Source organism: Corvus kubaryi, unplaced genomic scaffold (assembly GCF_017639235.1).
Source record: "Corvus kubaryi isolate FWS band 111438036 unplaced genomic scaffold, C.kubaryi_AGA036_p1.0 37396, whole genome shotgun sequence".
Taxonomy (NCBI): Eukaryota; Metazoa; Chordata; class Aves; order Passeriformes; family Corvidae; genus Corvus; species Corvus kubaryi.
The window spans coordinates 26,564,667-26,579,647 of record NW_024581135.1 but is presented as its reverse complement, the minus strand read 5'-3'; the positions used below and the strand labels follow the sequence as shown (position 1 = coordinate 26,579,647).

The 14,981-nt window shown below is 40.9% G+C and overlaps 1 protein-coding gene across 1 annotated transcript; it reads right to left on the bottom strand.

Moving 5' to 3' along the window:
• Window positions 1-1,650: 1,650 nt before the first annotated feature.
• SUMO1 (small ubiquitin like modifier 1) lies at window positions 1,651-11,828 on the bottom strand. The gene is made up of 5 exons (XM_042040434.1): window positions 11,706-11,828; window positions 6,573-6,647; window positions 5,260-5,337; window positions 3,343-3,414; window positions 1,651-2,520 (listed from the first exon to the last, which is right to left on the bottom strand). The coding sequence occupies exons 1-5, from the start codon at window positions 11,715-11,717 to the stop codon at window positions 2,452-2,454; spliced, it is 306 nt and encodes a 101-aa protein (XP_041896368.1). The 5' UTR covers window positions 11,718-11,828; the 3' UTR covers window positions 1,651-2,451.
• Between the last annotated feature and the right edge of the window lie 3,153 nt (window positions 11,829-14,981).

Sequence of the window (14,981 nt, the reverse complement as noted above, 5' to 3'; positions counted from 1 at the left end):
CTTTCTAGCTCCTTGACTTCAAAATTCAGGTTTTATTTCAACCTGTAATTCCCAAGAATTAACTTTTTTAAAAAGGGTACTAGTGCATCTGTGCAGCACATGTGTCTTCTCATTTTGCACAGAGCTCTAAATACTAATCTTTGAGGCAGAGGACAGTTTGTCCATTATTACTGCTCTATCAAGTTCTATCAGCAAAGACATGACTTTAGACCAACAGCTCTGTTGAGGCTCTTTGAGGCTTCACAAGAAGTCTGAGAAAGAGGTCAAATCAGTTTTTCACTGGTTCCACAGCCACTCTATAAAGAGATGTATTTTAGGACAAGGTTACAGAACAGAAAGCAATCTTTGCCTTGAGCTTCATCCTACTAAAGCTGCATTTTGCAGAAAACCCTCCTCCACAGTCTCAAGAGAACCAAATGCAGTGCTTCAGCTCAAAAGCTGATATAAATGAGCATATAAAAACAGATTTGGAAGAGGAAAGTGAACAGCTAGAAGCAAAGATAGTCAGGGCAGCAACTAGAGTACAAGCATCAAACCCCAGGGATCTGGATTCAGTTCTCAGCTCCACTTTCAGCTTCCGCAGTGGCCCCAGTAAGCTGCACCCCAGTTCCTTAGTTTGCAGAACAGAGATAATGGGAACCCTTCCTACAAAAAGGAGCATTGTACAAATTTTAATTTAAAAGATGATCTGATAATAACAAAGCTGTTTTACTTCTGGTTTTCTGAAGCAAATGTATTTAGAGTATTTTAAAAAAGCAACTGGAGCTATGTGCAGAGAAGCCATGTCATTCTACGTCATCATAGCAATCCCTCTTTCCTTAAGAACTGCATTACATAAAACAGTTTAAGAAAACCCCATATTCTGACATTTTGTAAACAAAAATTTTAATCTTTAAAAAACTGCTTAGTGCAATTATGCATACAAAAGTATTACTAAATCAGGAACAGGACAACCACAAGCATGAAAGAAAATGCATGTCCAGCTTCACAGCAAATGCCATTAAAAAAGTACTAAAAACCTGCTATTTTTTCCAGGTATGCCAGCACTAAAACGTGTCTTTAACTGAAGCTGGCATTTATATGGAACTTGATCTACCAAACTAGTCCTATTTATCTGCAAAAAAGCTGAAGCAGGGAGAGTACCAAAATCTTCTCTTCACACTACTCTGCCCATAATCTCCCACCTCAGCTTTCATATCCAGTAACAAGCTCTCAAACTGACCATCTGTAACCTGTAAGTAGCTGGAACATGTAGACCCTGATACTGATGCCCAGTGAACTGTCATGACACTTCCATATCATCCATCATAGATTATTTAATGGTACCATTGCATGTGAAATGTAGACATTAAAAGCCATCTTTATTTACTTCCAAGTTGCATTTTCAGCTTAAATTATGTGCATGAAGATTTATGTAACTGTATGTGAATATTCTCTACCAAGAAAAGAAACAGCTGGTAGTCTCTAATAGTCACCTGCAAAACAAGCAGATCAAGTATTTTACTAGGGCAAGTAGAAAAAAAATTATGAGGTATATTTACAGAGCACAATTTTTTTCTGGCTTAAACTTACAGTCACTGGAAAAGCATGCCCTAATTATGACTTCTTATGGTTTTACTCATTTCCAAACATTTGAAAAGAAAATGCAGGTTGTTTATAAAATTGGTTTTTTTGTTTATTTTAAATGAAGCTGGTACAGACAATGTCCATTCAAAACCCACGTCCCAGGCCAAAAGGTACAAACAAGAGTGTCAAAGTAACACCAGTTGGCTGCTGTGAACATTCTTGCATGGATACCTGCACATACTAATTGCTATATGAGGTTAAAATGCTTCTGGGCTCTTCTGGTAAGATTTAAAAATCATTAGGGTTTTCAATTTCACATCTTCAGCAAAGCCATCTCTGGAGCAAGGAACAGATGACAACAGTTCTAGCTTTTCCATTTCCAACTCGGCAATCTTCCTCGTTGGGCCATCAGCACAATTTAAGCAAAATAGCTCTGAGTTATGGATACACAACTTCTCCACAGTTTAGTTCTCTGAAAAACTTCATCTCGCACTGAAAGTTATAGTCCAGGAGTGAGACAGTCACACATCAAAACTTCAGGGCAGATATGGAAGTCATTAAGAACACTCGCCCACCTGGCAGATCTTACAGCCTTCGTGCCTGAAATGCACGAACCCAGTGAACATACAAATGCATGTGAGTACATGTATTCCTAAAGGGGAGGGCAGAAGGGAAGAGGGGAGCAAGGTTGCAGCTGGATCACAGAAGTTCAGCACAATGAAAACAGAAACAATAGTGTATAATGAGCACGAGAATTCAAAATACCAGACGCTTGAAAGTAAACTCCCAGAGATGGGGTGCCAGTTTCAGTGTTGAACACCACATTACAAAAGAACTATTATTTAAAAATAAAAAAGGATTAAGGGGGAAGTAAAACAGAAGGATCTAAACTGTCGAGTGACCCCCCGTCTGTTCCTGATAAACTTCAATCACATCTTCCTCCTCCATCCCCAGCTGTGAGAACAGAGAAAAACAGCAAATAATTGTTATAAATCTGGTGTGATGAAATCAGAGCAGGTCCTAGACAAATTATACAAAATGCTTTGTTCCTCTATCCCATCATAATTCATCAAAGGGGTGAAAAAAGTTTCAGTCACCATCTCACTAAACAATATTTGTGACTTGTTAGTCTTTTTTCCTCAGACTTAGGTATTTGAGTCAAAGCAAAAGCCTTATAGCAAAAACCTACTTGTGGAGCAGTACACATTAGCCTGGAAATTGTTGGTTTTACCTTTCTCAAAACCCCTTGTTTAGGGGGAACAAGAACATCAGCAACATCATAGTGAATGCACCAGCTGCAGAGCCACGTGAATTATATATACTATAGTGCACTACTAGCTCACAATACAGCTTAACACCTACAGCTGGCAACTCAAAGCCTGTTTACAACTATTCTCTCACAGAGAGCAATTTGTTCAATTTCACAGTCAACAAGTTTGATTTTTCAGAAGGTCATTATTATGAGTATTTCTTCCTGCTTTTTCATAACAATTGGTGGAAGTCACTGGACAGAAGTAACTGCTTTCTGTTTGTTTACACTTTGATCTACTAAATGTGAACTAAATGCATATTTATTCCAAAGTCATAGTGAAGTTCAAGCTCAACAACTGGAAAGTTCCCTTCATGTTTTTCCCCCCTCTAGTAAGCAGTGGCTACGCCCTCCTTTCTGAGGCATTACACATGGAGATCCAATCAGTCTCTTTCCAAACTGCCTATTTGCCTAACTAAAAGATCCTAGTTAGAGAAACCAAACTATATTTCAAGAAAGAAACTCACCTCCTTGGGGGTATGATTATCAGTAATTCTCTGACCCTCGAAGAGAAACCTGAGTGAATTCATTGGAACACCCTAAAAAAACACACAGATGTGTAAGGAAAAAAACCAACAACTTACTGAATCTTGCATGGGTTTACAAGAAAAAACATCTTAAATAAAAACAACACATGAAAGTCATAAAACAGTGTTAGTTCCTGTTACACAGGGAGCTCAGCTATCCTGTTGTATTCATGAAGACTACAAAGAAGTGACTCAAAAAGTATGACAGTTCCAAAATGCATGTTTATTCCAGAGTCCCACTGGAGTTCTAGCTCAACAACTTGGAAGTTTCCTTAACTTTTTAAACTTGTCTTTACTTGTAAATTAAGTACTGACTATACCCTCTCTCTCAAGATATCATTACACATGTATTTTTCTGAACTGCATTATCAGCCTTATTTAAGGATCCTAAGACAACAAGAGCATGATGCTTACTTCATGAACTCCTACCCTTATTTTCCCAATCTTCTATGGCTATAGAACGGAATTGCAACCTTTACCATTATCAATTCTGCAAATGCTCAGCACTGGGAACAAAAGCAGAGATGAGGGGAAGAAAAAGGAACAGCATTCAAACAAGGAGAAACAAACATCCCAAAGGTAAATAGAGTTAAAGTATGTCTGTTGCACAATGTGCCCATGTTCTGGCAGAATGTCATACTTCACATCAATAGATAAGGCAAACACCTCACCTTTTCCTTTCTTTCAAGTTACGAGCAAAACAAACTCATGTGAAATATCACACAGTTTGTACATCAATTAGCTCTCAAATACTGCTTGCAAATAACTAGGCAGAAAATTCTCAGGTAAGGACAGATCTTCACAGTTTCAACAATCCCTGTGGTCAATGTGGAAGAAATGTTCATGGTCCCTTTACCAAAGAAAGGCTACTTGACACCAAAAACTGCACTGACTGCTGCTGAAGGCAATCATAGACCCTCCAGAACTCAGCCCAGGAGATAAAGGTGTGTTCATTCGAATTATTTATTTATTAAAGAAAGAATTCCACACACATATTTTCATTAGTCAGTAAGACTGCTGCATGAATTATTTTCAAGACTTTTTTTAAAATTTCAGGTTTTTAAAATGAATCATAAATTTAATCATTTGGATTTAGCTACAAATGTATCTGGTGTTTGATCTACTCTTTCCTCCTACTCCAGAAAGATAGCAAAAAAGAACACATTTCATAAAAGAACACTTCAATGACAAGTCCAACTTCTCAAAATATGAGGAAAAAAGCCCCCAAAATTTTATTACTTATGATTATATCTCCTGAAGTGAACTCCAACACACTTATCCAAGAAAAGGCCACACAAGACCTCTATCCCCAAAGCTGAGGGCAAACTAGGCCAGGGCTTCTGGAAATAGCAGCTGTGAATCCACAATATCTGCCACAGAATCTGGAAGTGAAGATATATTTTTGTTCTGTAACAGCTGTTACTATTTACCTACATCCACAATTAATATTGCAGATTTCTTTAACTTAGGGTATAATAGCCAGAGTTACTTGATTACCATATTAATGGCTGTAGCAATGCCCGAGGCCACCCTCATCCTAAGGTGCAGTATTCTACAGCTTCAAGCCAATTTTGCTTGGAAACAAAGGATTTTAAAGTAACTATAAGTGCACACCTGGGCATTTTAAAACAAATTCTGTGTTTTCTGAGCAGCCACTACATATTTTCAAACAGTAATTTTAACTTACTACAAACTTCACAATTGTCTTACATAGGAATCACTTTTACTTGTCAAAAAGAAACGAGGAGATCCATTATATTTGTACCATCAGATACCTCAAAAGTCTGTATTTGAAAGGAACAGTGAGAAAAGTGGTTTGAATTTTTTTTTTTTAAGGAATGTCATTGTTTCACAAACCTGTCTTTGACAGTATGATTCTTTGAGTTTCTTGAGGTGTGTAGTCATTTTCACCTTGAAGTGAATTTCACTGCTGTCCTAAGGACAGAAAAGAAAAAAATTTACTCTCCTTGTAGTAACTACTAACTTTATGTTATTTTTAAGTGTTTCGTTAAGAAAAAAACTTAGGTAGAGCTGAATGTTACATGAACTTACATGAAACATGAATGTGATTTAACCATGCATACCTTGGTGCATCATAACATGAACCTCCACAATGATTTGTCAGTCACTAAATTCACTATGTACTTCCACAGGAAGCTCTTTTTAAAAAAACAGATGGCATAGTATAGCCTTAGGCTCAACATGGAGGTTTTGGATTTAGAATTACTAAAATCCATACATGGTTCAGTCTGTGCTTCCATTTTTAACCAGATGATATACTTATGAAATACAAACATACATATGCAGGGGATTTCTGCTCTGAGACTCCTAAAGAGACAAGTTAAAGCTTGTACTTCAGAATATATATGAAACCTTATTCAATTAGAGTAATTATCTAGAAGTTAGCATACAGGCCGACTTGGCAATGCAAGACTAATGTAAGGAGAAATCTCAGGCCTCGTTATTCCATAGCCCTTTCCACCAACCATAAGATACAAGTAGCTGCAACTGTCAAAATGGCTGTAGATAAACAGATTGCAAGGGGTTCTGTGCAAAAGCCATGTGGGCCACTTTTCAGCTTTTCAATGTGTTCTCATAATTGCTGATGAGGCCAGCAAGAGGTAAGGTAGTTTCTGTTAGTCCTACTTTAAGGTCATCTGTCTCCACCCAACTGCAGCAAACAATACTACTCCAACAAACAATCCCAGTTAAGTCATCTGAGCTAGGGGTTCTTTGCACAGAAGATTCCAACATTCTCAACATTCACATTCCAACACAGCCAGAATACAGACTTCTAATCCACCATTCATGTGGTTGCTACATCTACTAACAAGGCAGCCAACAGAATCCTTTTCCTATCCCTGAAAAGAAAGATGACCTCATGCCTAGAGTACTCTACAAACTTTGAAGACCTGAACTTATCAAGTTTGCCATTTACTTAATTCAAACCCTTGGATAAATTAATCCCTCAATGCTTTAAAAAAAGCACTATACTACACTCTAGTATACTAGAGTATACTAACACACGTTACTGGCAACTGGAAGTAGTTTACGGCAGGGGAGGATCCACACTGAAGAACTGAAAGTATCAATTTTCATTTGGTCATTTCTACCATACAAAAAGTCACACTTCCATCAAATGTCAACAAGCAGTTATGTAAAAAACTCACCTGCCCAATGACTTTGAGTTTAATGTACTCCCCTTCTTTCTTATCTCCTAAGTCCTCAGCTGAAGGTTTTGCTTCCTGCAAGAAAAATGTAAAACAACCTGATCAGTTCAACACTTCATTATTTTCACTGGACAACGTGGCAGCTGTCATCCTCTTTATTGCATGAAATCAGACTACTCAGGTTGTCTTATTTCTTTCTTTCTCCATGTTTGCACAAAAATAACAGCAACATAGTATTATGAAAGGTTGTCTGTCTACTTGTCAGAAGTTTAACTAATGAGAAGAAACACCATAAAGAACATAAGAGATGAGAGAAGAATCATTTGGAAATAGATGACATACAAATATAAGATGCATGATTTTATACCTCTAACTCCTAGACAACAAACAAACTGCAAAAAAAACCCACAAGAAGTGTACTAAGAGGCTCAGATACTTGACAGAAAAAAGAATTGTGAGGAGAGTAAACAGAAAGCACTTGTGACACCCTATAAACTTAGGGAGAGTGAACCATGCAAACATTTTTCAGCCCATTGCATCAAAGGCAGTCCTTATTTTCAAAAGGCTGGTCAGCTACCTTCTTTTCTATGACAACAAAAAGCTTCCTTCTAACACATTTGTTTTAAGACCACAATACTTTAAAGTTTTAAAAAAGGTGCAGTTCCAAGCACTATGGTGTTTTGATATCTTTCCAGGATAAGAATTAACTGTACAGACAAGTTTGATTCAACAACTTGAGCACTAAAGCTCATCAAAAGGGTTTAAGTGTTATACACTCTAAGACATTAATTAAGGACATCAGAGTTTTCATGTTACTGGTTGATAGATGAAACAAGTGAGAAATCAGGTACTATTAACCCCGTTCCTTGCCTGTCACTACATATCCTGGATCAGGCCTTTAGTTATGTTCTATTGAAGCACAAAGGGATTTTACACAGACATCAGGTCTAGATCGTGCTCACTGAAGAATTGTTCCCAAGTAGTCATAAACACAGATACCCTGCTGATCGTGTTTCGTGTTTTATATTTTACTGCTTAATGTTGTAGACAAAATAAACAAAATATGTACAGGTGCCTACCATAGGCTTTCTCCCACCCCTAAAGGGACTTTTTGCTGAGTGTACAGAAATATCCTTTGTATGGCTGGACTTGAAATTTAGGATCAAGTGCCAAAAACGCATACTAGCCTTCTCTATTAAGTCCATCCATATAGGTATCTATCTCCAGATTAAAACCTTTTGAAGCTTTTTCTCTCCTCCTTAAAGAGATTAAACACACACAACTTCTTTGAACATTAAAAGTTCAGGGAAGGGCACAGAGCAAGTCTGCAAACACCTTTGCCATCTGTACCAGTCTCAATCTGGAGTAAAGAAAGAGAGGAAGTGTTCTTTCTATCAGTTTGACTCTCTGCCTCAACCCAGATCAGTGCAGTTTCTACAATGGAAAGAAGTATGAGCCAGAGACTCCACCTGGTTTGAATACCTTTTTTTTTAAATACCCATCTGGGCACAACCTAAACTGCTGGGACTGATTCATCACCCTTCAAGCTCAAATCCAGAAACTGAACCCAAGCTTTCAAGAAGCCTGACACTCACACACAGGCCTTCAAGCAAGTCACTTTAGAAGCATGAAAGGAGTCTTCACAGGTAACACAGTCAGATCACCTGTGTTGTGCACCAAAGTTTTCCCTAACATATTTGGACTCTAAGCTCCTGGGACTACTTGGAGGAATAGAAATACACTGGTATTCACTCCTGACTAGAAAGAAAGAAAAACAAGAACCTGCAACTTGTTCTGATAACTTGCTCAAACAGCACTTTTCATGTCTTTATGCAGGACTACTGACCTCTAGAAATGAGAATAAGATTCAGATCTCTACTGATCTGAAGTCTGTAACTTTAAAAGTAGCTCCTGTTTCACTACTACTGAAAGAATTTGTAAGAACACTGTCCCTTTACATGACATTTCAGGTCAGCCACTGTCTAAATTTACTTTACAAATTGCATGACAGCTTATTATCCCAGCAGTAGAGGTATTTGTGGTAGTTATAGTTCTGTGCATTGTAACAGATCTGCCTACTCAGGTTTCCAAACCGAATCATCCCATACAAGCTATTACTAATTATCATTGCTACTATGACAGTGCCTCTGGCCAATATGAGTGATAAAACTATGATTCATGTTTGATTCCTACCCTCAAGGAAAGAGGGCTCTAGTATTAAAAACAAATAGGGAAAGCAGCAAACAGCAGAATAAGCAGAGGCAATTGAAGTCTTCAAATCATAAAGATGCTCATTTAAAGCCCTGCAACCTCTCACCCACAAAATACAAGGAAAGAAAGCTGTAGCTTCAGGAAAAAAGAAATATCAAATCAAATGTTGACAGTGCCAATAACCAAAGCTTAAAATAGGAGCAAAATATTTTACATCAGGATACAAGACCCAGCAAGTCTGAAAATGCTCTCTGCAGTTTGTCAGTGAACTATACTGCCATTCAATGCCAAATGGTAAAGGCATCACAAAAACATTTAAGAATAAAGAAAGGAAGGAGATTGTAAGATTGTAAAACTACAAGCATTCGTTAACAAAATCCTCGATCAGCAATTTCCAAGCAAGCCTCCAGACTTCTTGCCCTGTGAAAAGAACGGGTGCTTAGGGCATCTCATGAAACAGGACATGGAAAAAACCACCATACAAAGAGACCAGAAATACCACAACATTCCAATTTCTAACTTTCATTAGATGCCTAGGGTTTTAAAGGCTTCACTGCAGTTTTCCTAAAGAGCACAAAATAAGGCTCCTAGCACTGTCTCACACTTCTATAACGACCCTAAAAAGCACACAAAGTTTCTTGGATGAAACACACTGGTATTGCTATTGCAACTAGCAAAAACAAAACACACACAAACTAAACATTGTGAGGCAACATATCACAAGTTTCCTCCTCCAATTTTCAGAAGTGCTCAAACTTCAATGTCCAACCTTAAAAAAACAAACCCTATACTCAGCATTTTAAAGAAAAATCAATAAAACCAAAATTACTAGAGAAACAGAAGTACAATATACTCCCTAACAAAGCAAATAAATGCTTACATTTTTTTATAGGAGTGGAAAAATGCATACAAACTATAGCATTCTTTATTAGCAGTACATGAACAGATAACATTTAGATTCAAATAAAGCAAAACCAGCACAACGCACTTGAGGGGAGGGGAAAACAATTTGTGTTTTGTTTTGGTTTTGCTTAGATCCACTAGGCAGCCATGTGTTTTTTTGAAGCCTGCCCTTCTTTCAAGCATTTTTACTTATCATAAAAGTCAATTTCCCACTGAAAATAAAGTAACAGAGCCCAGTACACTTCTTTTACTGTAAAGTCAAGTCAAAATAATCATAACTGGTGACAAATGACCCCCTCTTAACTTAATTCCAGAGCCAAAAAGAACTGTAAGCAATTCACAATTTTAGATAAACCAGTTATTCCTGTAGGATTGATAAACAGAGGAATGAGATTTATAGTCCTGCAAAATGCTACATTATCCTTTTACTTAAACATCTGTTTAGCTCTTGTTGCACAGTCTCCCCAGAAGAGAATGACACAACATCTAACAATATTTTGCTTATCTAATAAAATAAACAGCAGGGTCCTTATTCGCAGACCTTTAAGATATATAGCCACAACAGGTTATCGCATACATGGAATTTTACAAACTTCAAGCAGTCCCAAAGACAAAATATGTATGTGTTTTAGCAGAACTTGCCTGGAGAAGGATTTACCTAATGAAAGCTGCTATTTGTTAAAACATGCCTTGGATCACATATGCAGACAACTACAGAGCAGGTCACGTGAACATCTGTCTATAAAATCCAGCTCAGAATTTGTTGGTGGATTTTTTTAAACGCAGTCACTTTAACGTATTTTACTACAGGGGCAATGTGTCCTACTGGGAGCCAGCAATCGCTGAGCTCCCAGCTGCCCCTCTCCCAGGCACAGGCACAGACAGGCAGCAGCACCATCGTCAGCTGCATTGTGCTGGAAAGTCGGGGGCGGGGAGGAAGACCACCAGCGCACACAGCACTGGCTTCTTTTCACCGCTCACACTGCACCAAGGCTACTCCCCAAAGCACACACGGTACGCACTAAGCTTAGCCTTGTCTCTGGGGACTTTTAATTTCCTGGCTGGCACTAGTACTATTCTTGACTTCACAGCACTACGAGAAACATTTGTAGGTACTGACATTATCATGATGGTTAGTTACACTGTGGAAAAACCGAAGTTAGGAAACAGTGCCCTATGACGACAATATAAAAAATAAAGCAAAACAGAATACAAATTAAAACCGGAACGCTGTTTTAACTTTCCACCAGCAGATCACATAGCCTAAAGCAATAGTTGTAAGCAAAGCACTGTATACATGCCAGGCCGAGCAACCCAGGAACTTGCGGTACAAGAAACTATTTAAGTCCCCGGCTCAGAAGACAGAAATGACAGGGGCATAACGAGAATATTACAAGGAGCGAAGGCAGGACAGATAAAGGACGGGGTGTTTAATACAGGCAAGCAACGCTCAGCTGAGAAAAAGAGGAGGAGAAAACCAAGCTTTCGCATTCCTAGGGCGAACAGGGGACCTGGCAAGCCTAGCCTAACCCGCACAAAGCCCGCTCCGGAGAAAGAGCATCCTACCACGCACCCGGAAAATGGAAAACGAAAGGAAACAACTGTTGTACAACACGGCTCACCCCTCCCTGCACTCCCGGGTTTCCAGGGCTGGGGCTGCCCCGGCGGCGATCCCGCTCTGTCCAGACGCCGCCCCAGCCCCCGACTATCCCTGCCTGGAGCCCGCCCGCGCTCCTCGCGAAACACCCCGAGGGAAGAGGAAAGGCGAATTAAAATGCAGGGGGAGAGGGGCCCGAATTCGGCCGGGATCGGAGATCGGCATCCACACACACACACACAACCCTAGGGGAACATTCTCCCCGGCGCCCTCCGGGTGGCCGCGACTCCGCTCGCCCCGGGCCGGGGCTGCCCCGCGGCCGCGGAGAGTGCGGGCGGGGGGGCGCAGGCAGCTCCTCCCGCGCCCCCGGGGCCACCGCGCCCGCCGTCCCGTCCCCCCGCGGCCAGGACAGCTGCCCGTACCTGGTCAGACATGGCTCGGCCCCGTGTCGTGCGGCAGGCTCGGCTGGGCCGCTGCAGGCGCTCCGCTCCTTTCTCTGCCCGCAGCGCAAACACAGGGCCGCGGCACGGGCGGGATTTCCTGTGCGCCTGAGCTCACTTCCCGCCGGGGCTCCGCCCGCGGCCGCTCCCGGTCTTCTGCACGGGGCTGCCGAGGAACCGGGTCCCAAGAGGGCCGCGGCAGAGAGGAGGAGCCGCCGTTGAAAGAAGCGCCGAACGTTAACAGCACCGTGGCGACCGCAGCAGCTGGGGCGAGTCCAGCGGAGGCCACAAAGACGATTAAGGACCTGGAGCGTCTCTCTTAATGAGGAGAGACTGCGGGAGCTGGGCCTGTTCAGTCTGGAGAAGACTGAGAGGGGATCTCAGCAATGCATATAAATATCTCAAAGGCGGCTGCCAAGAGGATGGTGCCAGACATTTCTCAGTGGTGCTCAGTGACAGGATGAAGAGTAATGGCCACAAACTACAACACAATAAGTTCCACCTCAGCATGATTAAGAACTGCTTTACGTTGAGGGTGGCAGAGCACTGGAACAGGCTGCCCAGGGGGTCATGGAGTCTCCCTCTCCAGAGACATTCAAACCCCGCCTGGACGCATTCCTGTGTCACCTGCTCCAGGTGACTCTGCTGTGGTAGGGGGTTGGCCTCCATGGTCTCCAGAGGTCCCTTCCAACCATAAAAATTCAGTGAAGTTGCGTAACCCTTCCCACAACAGCAGATATTAGAGCAAAAGTCACTGTCATTTTGCCTTCCTAATCTCTTGCTAAGGTTTTTACTAAGATAATATTTCACAACAAAATTCACTTTTCTATTTAGGCACAGTTTGCTTTTTTTTTAAGTCATCACAACCATGCAAGCAATGGGATACACATATATTAAGCAAATCTGCACCCAGGCAGTTGCATGGGAACAAATTTGCAGTTATGCATCATGTTAGCACAGAACAGGTGCCCTGCTTTACATTGGCACAGCATGGCTATTCAGAGGTCTGCACAGGAAGCAACACCTACCTAAACAGGTTACATTTAGGCTGCAAGCTGTTTGGACTATAGCATGGAGCACTAACATCCCCTCTACAACAACTCAGGCAACTCCTGCATGGCATCACCGCTGGCATAAGCGTATGCCTAGCTCTAAGTGGCCAGCAAGTAGGAAAAAAACCCCACACATGAGAACCATAAAACAACATGAATGTAAAAACAATGAATCAACAGACATTAGCTCCATTGAAATAGAAGATTATTATCCTCATACTACTAGACAGAGCTTTACCAGCTACCTTTGGGAAAGGGCAAAGCACATCCATTAGCTCTGGGCAGAGGGCATTCATTAACACAAGCAGCTCAACGCTCTTTGTGCCATGTTCCCTTGTAATAACACCAAACACCAAAGCGGCTGCACTCCGTGCCTGCATTGCTGCATTTCACAGAATGGCGAGTTACAAACACAGCTACACCAAGACGTGCACTTTGACTAGCCAGTGGAACAATCAGTATCTAGCCTCATGGGAATTAGTTTTAATCACAACTGTTAAAACAATCCAGAATTGACAAGGGAGGGAAAAAATAAAGAGAACCAAAACAAATGCTATACAGAGCTATAGAACGAAGATGATCTTTCTTAGGCAAGGCCTAGCAGGAAGAAATGCCAAATATGTTCATGCTGTGCCAAGCTCACAGTAAGAGCTCATTATGAGCTTAATAACACACACAAAGCACCAAAATAAGCCATGCAAAAGCTCCACAGCGACACACAATACTAACAGAATGGAAAATGACAAATACTCTATCCTGACCATTACTGCTTTTTATAAATTAAAGGGGTTTTTTAAAACAGAGCCTTATAGTGATAAGGCCAAAGTCTCAGACTCTGGCACAAACCCAATTTTCCATGTAATTCCATAATAAAAGCTAACACTTACATGAGTCAGAATGCAGTTACTTATCGACATACATAGCCATAAAGCTATAATGTTAGAATGTGCTCATCACCATGCACACTAACTAACAGCAACGCTACCTTTCTTAACTCCCTTCTTTTACTCCTTCAGTTGGGGATACATTAGCTCATCAAGACAGAAGCTAGATTTGTACAGGATCTGCAAAGTTAATTGCTGCTGAGCCTGTGAAAACTGGTGATATACAGCAGTAAAGCTCCCACTTTTATTTTTTGACAGCTCAAATTCAACATAAAATGCACTTAAAAAGAAAACAACAAAAGCTGTTTTAAAAATACCAGATATACTTACACAAGCTTCTTCCCATAAAACCCAAAGTCAGCCTTGCATTTGCATACACTATCAAGACTACTTGCCCTGATAACCTCACTCAATTCTCAGGTGTTTTATAATGTCCCTTATTTCCCTACCTGTGCTTAATCTCAGTCACCTGAAGTCAATAAAGTTCACCTCTGTTCCTTCAATTTGATTCTAACTAATTTCTCCAAAGCTGCTGTATAGTTTAGGAGCCAATAGCTGTTAGAGGTTTTCTCAAAGCTATTGGCCCACATATATAGTCTGTGCAAAGCTTCTTCAGTCCATCAAAACGAGATTTCTTAAAAAAGCAGACTTTAACCTAAAACCAATCTGTAATCTCATAATGCCAATTTGCTTGCCTGTGGGGAGTTAGTACTAGCAAACAGGATGAGTGCAGCCTTCTAGGGCAACCAGCTAAGTAACAGTAGCTCTTACATAATAATGTACTGCCCCAGCCAGCAGGGCCAGAACCAGTACTTTAAAACTTGATGGAACCTGGAAATTCTCTGCCTCCTTGAACCTAATTTCTTTGGCAATATTACTGGGACTTACAAAAAAAAAAAAAAATTGGTTATGTTATGTAAAGCACCAAAGTCTTTTCTTTGAAAAAAAGAATCTTCAGAATTATGCAGGTCCACAGATTTCTCTGACTATTGGCTTTCCAGCACACTCCTTGCATAGAGGAAACAAAGGCGTGCTGACTCATACAGATGATTGCATAAAATGCAGCAAGGAATGCCTGATATAAATCAAACCCAGGCATTGCTTGGAGTCTCTCTTCCTGCGGGCAGGAAAAGCTCTACCTGTTTTCTGTACAGATAACCCTCGCTGTGAATTAGGTGGGAATTTCTAAGGGCAAGGACCGGCGCTTTCCGCCTGCCTCCCCCCAGCACGCAGCTGCTCGGCTGCTCCGCAGGGCAGCGGCACCGCGCTGTGCCGAGGCACCGGGCAGGAGGCGGCGCAAATGGCGGCTGCCGCGACCCGGC

Excerpts from the sequence above, each read along its gene's own strand:
- SUMO1 (XM_042040434.1), bottom strand. Across the intron at positions 5,338-6,572 it reads AACTCAAAGTCATTGGGCAG|GACAGCAGTGAAATTCACTT; the intron begins GTGAGTTTTTTA and ends TTCTGTCCTTAG. Across the intron at positions 3,415-5,259 it reads AATCATACTGTCAAAGACAG|GGTGTTCCAATGAATTCACT; the intron begins GTTTGTGAAACA and ends GTGTTTTTTTAG.